At 36.1% G+C, this 13,595-nt stretch overlaps 3 protein-coding genes across 4 annotated transcripts; all 3 read left to right on the forward strand.

The window, feature by feature from the left end:
• Positions 1-1,144: 1,144 nt before the first annotated feature.
• On the forward strand, positions 1,145-2,843 carry LOC18606088 (uncharacterized). Its single transcript, XM_007039503.3, has one exon. It carries the CDS (start codon positions 1,356-1,358, stop codon positions 2,547-2,549), a length of 1,194 nt encoding a protein of 397 aa, XP_007039565.3. The 5' UTR covers positions 1,145-1,355; the 3' UTR covers positions 2,550-2,843.
• Positions 2,844-3,886: 1,043 nt separating this feature from the next.
• On the forward strand, positions 3,887-7,141 carry TOM2B (tobamovirus multiplication 2B). Of its 2 annotated transcripts, XM_007039504.3 has the most exons (6): positions 3,887-4,315; positions 4,836-4,991; positions 5,899-5,964; positions 6,062-6,126; positions 6,549-6,639; positions 6,802-7,141. In XM_007039504.3, exons 2-6 carry the CDS (start codon positions 4,842-4,844, stop codon positions 6,847-6,849), a joined length of 420 nt encoding a protein of 139 aa, XP_007039566.3. In that variant the 5' UTR covers positions 3,887-4,315; positions 4,836-4,841; the 3' UTR covers positions 6,850-7,141. The 2 variants fall into 2 exon arrangements, with proteins under 2 accessions (XP_007039566.3, XP_088660310.1); XM_088804184.1 differs by lacking the exon at positions 3,887-4,315 and having other exon boundaries at positions 4,797-4,991.
• Positions 7,142-9,034: 1,893 nt separating this feature from the next.
• Positions 9,035-13,265, forward strand: PRS2 (phosphoribosyl pyrophosphate (PRPP) synthase 2). The gene is made up of 8 exons (XM_007039506.3): positions 9,035-9,396; positions 9,833-10,006; positions 10,516-10,764; positions 11,089-11,232; positions 11,353-11,520; positions 11,851-11,920; positions 12,210-12,291; positions 12,401-13,265. Exons 1-8 carry the CDS (start codon positions 9,250-9,252, stop codon positions 12,579-12,581), a joined length of 1,215 nt encoding a protein of 404 aa, XP_007039568.2. The 5' UTR covers positions 9,035-9,249; the 3' UTR covers positions 12,582-13,265.
• Positions 13,266-13,595: the final 330 nt, after the last annotated feature.

Raw genomic sequence — 13,595 nt, forward strand, 5'->3', positions numbered from 1 at the left:
TCTTTAAGAAATTTCTTCACATTTAAAAACTCTTTTAAAATAAATCAATTTTGTTATTTTAAAATCATAATAAAAAACAATAAATACAAAAACGAAAATTAATCATAGTGAAGATAGTAACAAATCACAAAATTTCACTTCAAGAATCTATGACTTGATCTTGGAAAAAAATTTGGCAGCTTTTTTCAAATTTCAATTCAAAAGTCTACAATTTGATCTTGAAAACATTCCGAACCTAATGACAGCTTGTACATATGCTTTGTATTTGGGAAATTTTAGGAACTCTACCTAATTCTTACTTTTTCTATCAACACTGTCTAAAAGAATTTTGATAATAAATCATTTTTATAGTTCAAACTTGTGACTACAATGATTTCATATTAAAATTATGTGGATTTTTTCCCCATAAAGATCATTATTTAAATTACTTCCTACTCGCTACATTGAGCAATCAATGCATCAAGATAACTTCAATCTTTGAAGTCCATCTCTACATATAAAAAGTATGTGTGTGTATATATATATAATTAAACAATTTATGTAAATCTTCCATGCATATCCAAATAAATTTACAAAATAGTTTTCATAATCACTTGTACAACATTTTTGGTACATGGGCATCATTTTCAGCAAGCATATCATCAAAGGTGCAATCTATTAAATATTTGTCTAATATCATTTTTTATATAACTTTGTATTTCTTTTTTCATCTATATGTTCAAATTTACAATTTTAAATGTAAAATTGAATTAGACCATCCAACTTTGTTTTCTTAACATTTATGTTGAGCGCTAATTGTTTCTGGATTTAAAACACAAATGTTAAGAGTCAAACTGGATCGGTATAGATAAATTCTTTAAAAAATCCAATTAATTCAGTTAATGAAATTTTTTAATCGACTTAACTCTGCGAGAGAGAAATACGACACGCTGGGTTCATAAGTTTGGACAATACAAAAGATGTAAACCCAAAAGCAAAGACGAGATTGCTCGCAGGCCCAAGTCATGGTGGAAACACTAACAGAAGTAGAGGAAGTTAGGGGCTTCTTCAATAAAACGAAGAGTCCAACCTAGAGAAGTTTTTTGGGCCCAGCTTCACTCACAGAGTTTGAGACTTAACATGCTTCTCCTTGACCTTTTCTGCGGGAGCATTGGCACATCGCAATGATGAATTGAGCATTAGACTCGTTCCTTGAAACATGAGGCTCCTACCATCTTGTCTTTCCGAAGTCCGAAACCAATAAAAATCATCACTTTGGCTGCAGATACAGCCATACAGGATTAAAGTCCCTCTTTCTGCAATTTTTTTTTTCTTCCACAACCGGCAAACACGAAGAAAAAGAGTGACCCGGAAAAATGAAGCTCTCACTGAAGCTCCAAGATGACCAAAACCCTCTCCTAAAGGCCAAAATACCCATTTCCATATTTAGCCAGCCCTTCATTTCTAGCCTCACCACCACCACCCCAACCACCAGCAGCAACAAATCCTCTCAAGACACTTCCTTTTCTCTCTCCACAAATTTCCCTTCTGGCCCTTCTCTCAAACTGTCATATGCTCCCTCAACGTCCCCTACCACCCCAATCCCTTTCTCTATTTCTCTGAAGTCTGGTCTTGGCCTCTTGGGCTCACCTAAAGATTCCCCTCTTGTTTTCACTGCTCAGTTTTCTCTTTCATCCACTAAACCCGGAACTGTGATCCCCACTTTCTCTCTCCATTTCAAGCCCCAATTCGGCAACTTTGCTCTTCACAAGGCCACTTCATCAAACCCTAGCCTTGAACCAGATTCTGGGTCTCACTCCATTCCTGGAACCCAGTTCCAATCTGGGTCATCTTCAAATTCTGAATTTGGAAATGGGTTTGCCCTAGATGGGTCATCAGTTTGGCAAGAAGTGAAATTGGAACCTCGTAGTGGAGTTGATGATGGGCTTGAAACCTCTAAGCTTGGCTATGGAAAAGGTTTATATTCAAATGATGGGTTCGGTACAGAGAGGTCATTGGTGAGGGAAGATGGTAAGAAAGCTGGGATTTTTGGTGGAATTGCTGTTAGAGCAAGAACATTGTTTCCTGTGACAAAAAGGGCGGTGGTGAATTTGAGGTGGGCTGTGAATTTGCCTTCGGATGTGGGGTCAAAAATGCCATATTTGACAGTAAACAAGATTGGGATTGAGAGGGTCGAGGAGGTTAAGGAGGTGACGGAAGTGAAGAGCAAGAGTATTGAAAGTAATGTGGATGATTTGGAATTGTTGAAAGGTATGTATTCATGGATGAAAAGGGATTTGGAAACGTTGGAGAATGAGAATAGGGAAATGAAGCAGTGTCTTCATGATATGAGACTTGGGGTTTCAGCTAAGAATGTTCGTAGGGAAAGTGAGGGTATTGGGAGGAGGGTTTCCACACCTTCTGTGGAGAACTCAAACGAGTTTGAGCGATGGAGGGGCAAGAAAATTGTTGCTGACGACAATGGTGGAAGAGAAGTGAAGAAGAGTGCAAACAAGATGAGTGATGTGGAAAGTGAATTGCAGAAAGCTATTAAGGCTGCATCGAGTTAACGAGGTTTGAATTGATATTTGCTATGTATCATTTCCTTGCTTGTCCCTTTGAATGTTGTATATAGTGATTGAGCCTTTAGCTGTATGTCAAATGTGAGCTTTTGCTCTATTTAGGGATTGAGCTTATGCTCTTTAACTAAGACGATGCTACTCACTGTAGTTATTCAGGGTAGTTTAACACTTTAGTTTCAAAGCATTTAAACTCCTCAGTGAATGGTAATGATTGCAGCAATGATGGATTCCATGGATTCTTCTTTTATGATAGAGTAATGGATATCATCTTTTGAGCATTAATCTGTTTATGAAACTTTTTGGATCATCTGTGATGGTAATTTTTCGCTGCTTCAGGACACTTTGATATATATACTACCCCAGTTAATTGATCCTCGTTGATGTTTAATCAAATTAATTCTATCTTTGTAATGGATAATTAATACTAGGAATTTATTCTTGTTTTCCCCTTGCCTCTCACAATAGGCACTACAGAGACAGATAACATTATCATATGATAATATACTGCATTTCATTTTGCCATATTTGAGCCTTATGATGAACAACGAATTCATGTACTAGATGAGCTTACTACCACCATTCTGCTTTCTAAGTTAAATGGCATATCACATTTCAATTCCTGTGCAAGAGAACATCATGACCCATTCTAGGTGTCTAAGTTTTGTCTGGTTTCTTAAGGAGATTGGTCGCCACACTTTTCTGCTGTGATTGGGCTATTAACATACTGTAATGTGGTGATGCAATGTGACCATATTTTACTCCCAACCAAGTAGAATATTGAAGAAAGAAGATGTGTGTTATTTTACATTTGAAAGGAAGTAAGCGCTCACTTGGTCTGCGTGGTGTGGTAGATGGTGCAAGATTTGCCATGTTCAATTGCTGAGAGGCTGATTCTGTTTGGATACTAGCTGGTTTCTTCTCAATGCATATGGTAGACACTCTAATCATTTGATGCTTTCTCGATGTTAGTTGCAAGTTTCAGAAATAAAGCAATGAATGAAAACCATAGATGGAAGTTCCTTTGCCTTTGATCACAGAGGCCCTATGTGCCTTTGATTTCAGAAATAAAGCAATGAACCAATAACAGACGGATGGAAGGTTGCCAGTGATTAGAAAAAATTGATTTCATTATCCTTTTTTAGCTTTATTTATAACAAAACAAGAAATGAACGGTCAATTCAGTCAAAAAATAATAATAGAAGAATCGATTGTAATAATACTCCAAATACCACCCTCTGAAGGTAAATTCATTCATTTCTATTCTTGCAGTTGATGCTTCCTACATATCAACTCCTCTTATTTGATCAAAGACAGTTATTTATCAACTTTAAACAACTATTCAATCCTTTTAACCTCAAAGCTGACCGGAAGGGTTGTCCAATGGGTAGTAAACACGATAACTGGGCGCAAGAGTGATGCCAAATGTAGCGCAATAACCTTTAACTTGATTACCAAATTCAGGAGTGAATCTTCCACGGTTAAAAACCCATATCTTGCACCTGAGAGACAGACCTTGGACTGCTTCACAGCATTCACGACTGAGGTTTACCTTCTTTTCGACCAAGGACGCATAAACTTCATGCAGGCATCCATCTGGTTTATTAATTTGTCCCCAACAGAGCCATGGGTTTGGCATGTATCGTTCTTCCCATCCAACAACTGAGAAAGCAGGCGTGATAGCCATGGCAAATGCCAGGGTTAGGAAGAGCATAAGGGTCTGTTGAAAATAACCCATCGCAAACAGACAGAGACAGGTTAGTTTCTTCTGAAGTCTTTGTTTTCTTGGAACAAGGGAAGGTTTTTAGCAAGGGTTTTGGGTTGGAAATTTATAGAAGTTCTTAAATTACGGAGCTTGGAGTAACGGTGGTATGTTGCCAAATTAGTCAGGTTGAAGCCATGAATGAAGGTAAGGTAAAAGGATCTTGAATTTGTAGCAGTTTCCTGTAGAAGGTGCCGTTATGTAAAAGAATTCTGGTAATTTAAATGCCATTAATAAAGGCAATTATACCATGGAAGACCTTTAGTCCGTTAAAATGGTAGAATAATATCTCACTTGTTAACAGTGTCGCTCGAACTTACATATGGATAGGAGTTTACAGATTCTCCTATTGCTGGGCTGAAAATGGATCGAGCCACTGGAAAGTGGAAAATGCAAAGACCAACTGGGCTCATAAACCGTATTGGGCTCAATCTCTTTCCAGTTACAGCACAAGTAATTGAGTCTTAAAGCTTTTAATTTTTGGCTTCTGATGGACAAAGGTTTCTAATTTGCAGAAAAAAATGGCAACAGCTGGAGGAGGAGGTGGAAATGTGAAGGGGACAAGTAGCAGAGAAGGCACAGCAAAATCAATAGTGACTGAACAGATTTCTCAGGCTGTACAATCCACCTCCAATCTCCTCCACCTCATGCAGCAGTCTTCTCCTTCTCAGGTATTTCTTCTTGTATTCACCTACTTTATATACTACTACGAGTTATCAGGGTTACTATATTTATTCTGTTTCTGTTTGTAAATTTAACGAGCTCAATCAATTCTCTTTGCTTGAAGAAAAAAGAATTATTTTTGTTCCGTAGTTTGACTTGTGATGTTAAGGATGAATCTGATGAAATGGGGCAAAGGCGAAGTGGGTCGTGTCTTAGACTTTTAGTTGTGGATAAAAGTACTGATTTTTGGTTTGGGTTTTGGTTGGAATGAAAATTTTGATGGGTTAGTATTTGTAGATGAAAGCTGATCATTATTTGATTGTTCCTTTTTTTTATAAAAAAAAAAAAAGAAATTGTCATCTTCTTGGCCTAAATTTCCCTCATAAGGAAGAAAGCTTCTTGTCTATCATGGTCTTCACTTGTTATTTATTTATTTTTTTACTATGGGCCTTCAATGATGTGGACATGACCTACAAAATGTGTTTGTTTTATCTATAGTATATATTTCTTCTTATAATTTGACAGATTTTTGGGTCTATGTCTTGCCTGGGTTCATAATTTAGTAGAAAGTGTTTTTGCAATGAATCCCTAGCATCCATTTAATCACACACAGGTGGGAAAACGGTAAATTACAATAAACTGATGGACTCCTTGAAGGATCTGACTTTGCACAAATACCTATCCATCTCCTGATATAGTTTCCAACAATGCTGCAAACTTGGTTAATGGCTCTTGGAATGCTTATCTTAAAAATAGACAGTTGCTGAAGCAAATACTTGGATAGAAGATAAGCAAAATCATTGACTTTACCATTAGGGCAAGTGTATATGGTGGTTGATGTGCCCATGCTGCTTGACTCCCTCTTTTGATTTTGTTGGCTTGGTAATAATATCTTTGTCTACTTCATATCTGCAGACCCAACTAATGAAGCTTCCGAAAAATCTTTTGGCTAAAGCCCCTACAATCAAGAATACTGGGCAGGTGTCTGATTCCTTTATGCTGTATTAAACATGTATACTCGATATCAATTGCAAAATTTTGAACTTTGATCTCTATCTTTCCTGTTTCATTGATGTAGATGTTAGAGCAGATGCCTAGGGTGATTTCAGCGCTTGATGCCCACATTGACAGTGGATTACAGAGGTTGAAATCATGTGCACCCTCTGCTATTTAAAATTACTCTATTTCTTACATTCAAGAAACATGTTAAGTTGTGTTGCAGTTGGAGATCACAGGCCAGGGAATTGATGAGAATTCAAAAAGGTTGATTAATTTAATTTAGATAAGACATAAAATTGCATGAAAAATGTGTAGGAAATGTTTAATAAAACTGTAACTAAAATCAAATATGGAATAGACAGCAGTTAATGCCACTCAATGAAGATGCTGTTTACGTAATTGCCTAGATGGATCCTCGACTCCCAACTATTATTATGTGTATAAGGCAGACCATAAAATTAAAGAACTTGTGCAGAAAGAGAGAATTCCCTCTGTTACCTATTCTTAATAAGCTATAGGATTGTGTTTCCAATTTTCTTGGCTCATTTTAGTTACATATTCTGCAGTGTTCCGCATCTGAAAACAGTAATTCAGTTACTTGAAAATATGGAAAGCTGCCATCTTAGTTCTCTGTCTCAAGCACATTTCTCACAAGGGGTATGGCCTCTCTCATGTTTACATGTATATATAATATCGCTCTAGGCTGAATTCTCATTTCAGTTAGAGCTGTTTGTGTTAATAACTTTTAATTATTTGTGAAATGCTTTAAAAGCTGGAGTTTCAGTTGATTTTCTTTTTGTGAATTCCATTTTATCCCAGGAATCTCAGCAAGCAAATCAACATCCCAAGGCTGGTTCACCGCCCTAATATTCTAGCCATGCTACGGGGTCTCAGCCATTAGTTTCTTTAATCATGTCAAACCTTCTTAACTGTAGCTACAACCAATTCTTGAGTAGTAACTAGTACATTAAATATGACTACTAGACTAGACAATGTGTTCTATGTACATCAAATGTCATAGTATTTCTCATTGCTGTCTGTATACATTGAACATGATAGAGAATGGTTCCTGTATTGCTTTCTTCATAGCATTGGAAACACGTTTCAACTTTCTACCTTGTAAGGATGGCCACAAATTTTAAAGGGGAAATGAGCTGTCTCATCATTCTTTCCATTTTTATTTCTTCTTTTGAAACAAGGAGGCATGGATGTGCAAGCTATGGTCTTTCTCTCATTCATGCTTTGAATCATCAAGGGAAGGCAGTGTTTGCAGAAAGGTCAAGAAATGCTGGTTCTAGCATGGCTCTAGGTACATGCAATTAAAATGTGGTTGGGGTTGATGTGTGAAATGGTTGAATTTAGCAAAATCCAAAAAGAAAAAAATTTCTTTCCAGTGTGTATGATTATGTGAAAATTCATTTCACTCTCCAAAAGTTGACAAAAGCACTTCTCACACTTCAGCACAATGAGAAAATGATTGTGTGAAAGTGCATCTGAGCCGCCATGGCACACTATCCAACTGACCTGAGAATTTGAAGAGGATAAGGTCTTCAGTGTTATCCACTTGCCCAACCAGCAACAAAACAAAAGATAATTTTCTACCTTGAGAATGAAACATGCAAAGAAAGAAACAATGAAATGGAAAGAAACCAATGACCTTGGATAGGGTTGCCAACTTGCCTAACCTGGTAATGACCAATTTCGTCCTGGAACCTGGATAAACTCTCCAGCGTATCATTAATCTGTCATTTCCCTTTTTTTGGTACATAATCTGTCATTTCTTTTCTCTAATTAATTTTGTTAAATAACATCATTATCTTGAATCTCATATTTTATTTTATTTTGATACTATTATACATTTGTTTTTTTTAAAACAAACATTCAATTTAAAATCAATTGACAGTAAATAAAAAACCCTTACTACATTTATAAAATCAAGATATTATCAATTTAACAATAGATGGTAGTAGCACCGTCTGAATACTTTTCTTTGCATGTAAAGATTAGGAACATATTATGTTACATGAATCAATAAAAATGTAAATTCATTGAGAAACCAACAAAAGGAAAAGTGTTCATTTTAAATTTTTAAGATGTATAATAAATAATAAATAGAAAGTTTTTATTATATTTATATATTCAAAATATTTTCAATTTTACAGATATTTACTGAACTAACTCGTGTTAGACGAACACTGTTCTTTCCGTCTGTCCTATCCCAATCAAACGAAAGCATGGCAAAGGAAATTCTTTTTCCAGTAACAAAATGGAATAAATCAGCAGAAAATTTGGACTGGGAATTTCCTGGTCCAGAGAATCGTAGGCTAAACGTTTGACAAGGAAGAATCAAAATTGCAGCCTGTTCAAAGCAAATTCTTGCGGCCACCGCCCAGTTGGACTTACACTTTTTCTACGTGGCTGTGGGCCAATAAACGGGTCCTTCCTTCACCCTCCTCGTTCCATGTTTTTTATTCCAAAGGAATGTGTAACACATTTTTTCTTGCTTACTTTGACTCCCAAAACCCACGTCCAACCGTGTTAGATTGGGATGTCCACTCCTTGGTCATTTCAAATTATTTGATAGTATATTTTTACAAATTACCATGCATATAACTTAAAAAAAAAACCGAGTTAATAAATATTTTAACTCTATTTCATTTTTTAATTGAAAAAGATTTTAACTGTAATTTATAAAGATTGATTCACATTATTAATTGAATTCGATTTTGTTCGTCAATTTTAATGAATTGATTACCTAAACAGAAGAACGTTTGGTTTGGTATAAATCAAATTCAGTTTTTGTTTGTTAATTATAATCTAAACGAGATTAATTAAGTAAATGAATTTTTTATTTTTTAACCTCTCTCCATCACCCAGTGTTTGATTTTTTCTTTACCTAATAAATTTCTAAATAAAGCAGGTCCTCTGGTTATGATACATGGTAACGAAAAAGTTGTCTAGGTTCAATTGTGGGAGAGGAATAGGCAAAATAGGAAACGGCGTCGTTGTTATTACCATAAATACGCCACGTTACCATAAAAGAATAAAAAGAAAGGTGTTTATAAAGAGTAGCGTCAGACTCCAGGTGTGGTGGAGGAACAGAAGAAAAAAAAGAGAGGAGAGCCACAACACGCGGCCATTTCAATAGAATGCCACCCCACCTTCAACCCTTCCACCGCTCCTTCGCCGCCGCTTAAATTTTTCTTAAAACCGCCGAAACCCGCCAACCCAATTTGCTGGAAAGGGTGTTTAGCGTGAAGAAAGAGAATGGTTTCGCTGTCGATTCCTTCGCCTGTTAAATCGTCGTCGTTTTTGTCGTCCTCTTCGTCTTCTCTGTTCGCTCGTTGCTCTCTTAGCTACAAAGGATTCGCTTTCAATGAGCCTCGTTCTCGCATCTGTGCTGCTAACAGCTTTGTAAGCTATATTTACTTCTTCTTTTTTTTTTTTTAAGAAGAAAAGATATATTTACAATTTCCTTTTCGATGTCGTTAAGGTTCTGAAGTGAGATTTATTATCTTTGTTCATGGTTGTCTGTCTGTCTTTTTCTTTCTGTTATTCTATAATTCTGTGTTCGTTTATGTATTTCTGTTGAAATTTAAAATTATCAGTATGTAATGTGCTGCACGTGTGGGTATATAGTGAAATCGACAGTGCAACGCGTTCTTATTTATTTATTTATTTTTGTTCTTTGAGAAATTTGTCTTCCTTTTGATTCGTCAACTACTATTTTCCGGTAAAAGAAAAAATTTTCAACAAAAGGCAAAATTTTGGGTTTGTTTTTTGTATTTTTGGAGTGATTTTAAAATTGTATTGATGTTGGTGCTTGCTCTTTTTTTTTTATATATACTAGAAATGCGACCTGCCTCAACCTTTGAATTATGGGAATGGGAAGCCAACGATTCCAATCCTTAATGAAAGGACACTGCCCAAGTTCTTGGAATCCGCTCGAATGGAGACGACTGTAAACAGAAATGGTGCCAAGCTCAAACTGTTTTCTGGCACCGCCAATCCTGCACTTTCTCAGGTTATTACGTTACCATTTTGTTTAAACTGTATTGCTTTGTATAGGATTCTTTTGACTGGTGTCACTTTCAATAACCATTTAGATAATGATAAGATTAATAAGTATCTTATGATGTAGACCTTAATCAACTCTTGACTTTGCGGCTGCTGGGTGATAGACTAATAGTGTGAAAAGTGGTACTAAAACTGCCGTAATTCTTCACAAAAGATAAACTTTTTGACTCTTTTTTGGTATAAGTTCATTGCAACTTTTCATTTGAACCAGATAATCTGTTGCACGTATTGTGCCTGCTTGAATGGCATTCCTACAAATTGTCTTAAATATATGGATGTATGTTGATCTTAATAGTCCATTTTTCAAATTCATTTTAGAGCATGTTGTATCATATCAAGAGTTACACATCTTTCTTGGTTTAACCATTAGGATTACTGATCTTCTCTGGGCTTGAGCTATAATTCTTTGTTACATTTCTTGGAACTTGTGTTTGCTCACTCTGTTATTTGTTTCAGGAAATTGCTTGGTACATGGGCCTGGAGCTGGGAAAGATCAATATAAAACGATTTGCAGATGGGGAAATTTATGTTCAGCTGCAAGAGAGTGTTAGGGGATGTGATGTATATTTAGTGCAGCCAACATGCCCTCCTGCAAATGAGAATCTCATGGAGCTTCTCATAATGGTTGATGCTTGTCGGAGAGCGTCGGCCAAAACTATCACTGCAGTGATTCCATATTTTGGATATGCAAGAGCTGATAGAAAGGTAAATTTAAATGCTGTGTATTTGGCAATTAATTATCTGGGATGAAACTATGACTATGTATGGAGACCTCAGCTGCAAATTGGATAAATCAAAATCTAACCATCAGAGATTAGCCTAGTCTGGCGACCTTTGTGTTATTCATAATATAAGTATCAGTAACAAAATTGTGCTTTATTACATAAGAACTATATTGGGTGAATCAGTGCTCTTGCTTCTCACCATTTTTATTACAATGAGGCACGAACTTCTGAAGGTTTTGAAGAATATTGTATTCTTTAGAGGATACTAAACTATTTTCTTCTTTGTCTGCAATATTATTTTCAGACTCAAGGGCGGGAATCCATTGCTGCCAAACTTGTTGCGAACCTTATCACAGAAGCTGGTGCAAACCGTGTTCTTGCTTGTGACCTTCATTCTGGGCAGTCCATGGGTTACTTTGATATTCCAGTGGACCATGTATACTGCCAGGTAAATAGTCATGAAATTCAAACTTATAATTGTTGACTGTCAATGATTCTGTGATTAATGATCTTCTTTATTTGGCTTTTCAAAAAAAATGATTTTCTTTGTTTGTTCTGTGGACTGTAGCCTGTGATTCTTGATTATCTTGCCAGCAAGAGAACCTGTTCTGATGACTTGGTAGTGGTTTCACCTGATGTTGGTGGAGTTGCAAGGGCACGCGCTTTTGCAAAGAAGCTCTCAGATGCACCTTTAGCCATTGTGGATAAAAGGCGTCATGGACACAATGTTGCAGAGGTAATGTTTTCTCCACAACTCTGCTGTCATTGTCTTTCTTCCATGTTGATTTCTGCTACTATATTTACTCTTATTCTGTGGTTTTTGAGATACGATTTGCAGCGATAATGCGGACAATTAGTTAGAAACATTTTGCACTCGCTTCCCACATTGACTTGACCTTTAGGTTTACCCAAAGTGTTTGAACAACCATTGAAGTTAAAATTTGATATCAAGAGGTTTCAGTCTAGGCAGCAATCTGATGTCTGCAGCCAATAACAAGTCTTAAAAGCCTCAGTCTGTGTTTTTTCTCTGGCTTACTTCTATGGTTGCCTAATTGCTATCTTGCAGGTAATGAACCTTATTGGTGACGTAAAAGGAAAAGTTGCAGTTATGGTGGATGATATGATTGACACTGCTGGTGAGTGAAAATAATGTCAAAATGGCATTCATAAACCTATTCTTATCTACAAATACAGACATTAATTTTGCTTATCATGATGGATTTGAAAGTTAAGTGCTGCTAAATCAGATTTATCATTTTAGTAAAGTTTTCTACTCATAATGTTCTGTAAATTGTTTTCTTATCGTTTTGGAAAAGAAAATTTGATTATGGTTTTCCTTTTCTTCTCTAAAAATGGTTCTTTTTAAGCATCAGCTTTCTTTTAAACTCAGATTATGGTAACTAGCTAATTTTCCATGGTTTCTAGGAACGATTGCAAAGGGGGCAGCACTTTTACACCAAGAGGGGGCGAGGGAAGTTTATGCGTGCTGCACTCATGCAGTTTTCAGGTTTTAACTTACCTTTGCTGAACTAGGTTCAAACTTAGATATTGTGTGATATTTATCAACCTTATGATTCAATATCATTTCCTTTTTTTTTTTTTTCTTTACTTGGCAGCCCTCCTGCAATAGAGAGGTTATCAGGTGGCCTTTTTCAAGAAGTAATCATTACAAATACACTTCCAGTGGCAGAGAAGAACTACTTCCCTCAGTTGACAGTTCTTTCTGTGGCAAACCTGTTGGGTGAAACCATTTGGCGTGTTCATGATGATTGTTCCGTGAGTAGTATTTTCCAGTGAAATCAGATAGGAACTCTCAAAGGTGTCATCTCCTTCAAATTCATGCCTTTGCAGCCTAATGCCTTGGCTCCAGTGGTAAAAGTGGGTGTCGTCAGATAGGAATAGGTCTTAGATTCCAATCTCCCTTCAGTCCAAGGGGGATGGAGAATCAACACATGGGTCTCAGATCTCGTCGCTGCTTGCTCTTTGCATAATTTGGTTAACCCTTACTTTCATATGTCTGGGCAAATTGCCTGTCTTTGTTAGTACTCTTTATCAAATGGATATCTTTTGTCCTTGCTTCCAGCCTAAGGTGTCTTAATACTTCTTCCAATTACCTCACATCAGTTGGATGTTCTCTTACTACAACATCATCATAACTTGAATCCCTGTCTCAAAACCAAACCCAACCCAACAATACTGCAAACTGGCTGGTTCAAAACTTAAAATACAGGTGTCTGGTACTTTTCTGCAGGATTTGTTTCTCTGTGGGACAGATTTATCTGACAACCTCAACATTATATCCAAGGTTTTCCAGCCTACATGTCTGAATCCTTGTCGGACCAGTTTGAACAGCACCAGAATCATGTATATTCATTCTTGTTGATTGGATGGCTGTCTATTTTCCCGTTTGTTTTTTGTTTAGACTTGTACATGTATATCCTCCAACTTAAATCCAGAACAGAGTTTTTCTCTTTTGGCCAATTGAACGGATTGTTAAAGGCAATGTTTGGAGGTTTATTTAAATTGTTCAAAATAGATAAATGAATTGGCTTTGCATCAAATTAAAGAATTTGATTAATGAATTATTTTCAAATTGGATATGCAAAGGATTAAAGTTTATAATCGATTACACCATCGGTGTATAAATTCTGAATACTATTTATAAATAATGTTTTAACACTTTTTAGTGTCTAGTGTATAAATATTACACATTAACAATGCATCAATTATAAACTGAACGATTAAATATTATATATTTTCAAATAAAAATTCAAAGAGCAAAATAATTTTTATTTTTGGACCAACTCCCTG

Source organism: Theobroma cacao, chromosome 3, assembly GCF_053813885.1.
Source record: "Theobroma cacao isolate CCN51 chromosome 3, ASM5381388v1, whole genome shotgun sequence".
Classification (NCBI taxonomy): domain Eukaryota; kingdom Viridiplantae; phylum Streptophyta; class Magnoliopsida; order Malvales; family Malvaceae; genus Theobroma; species Theobroma cacao.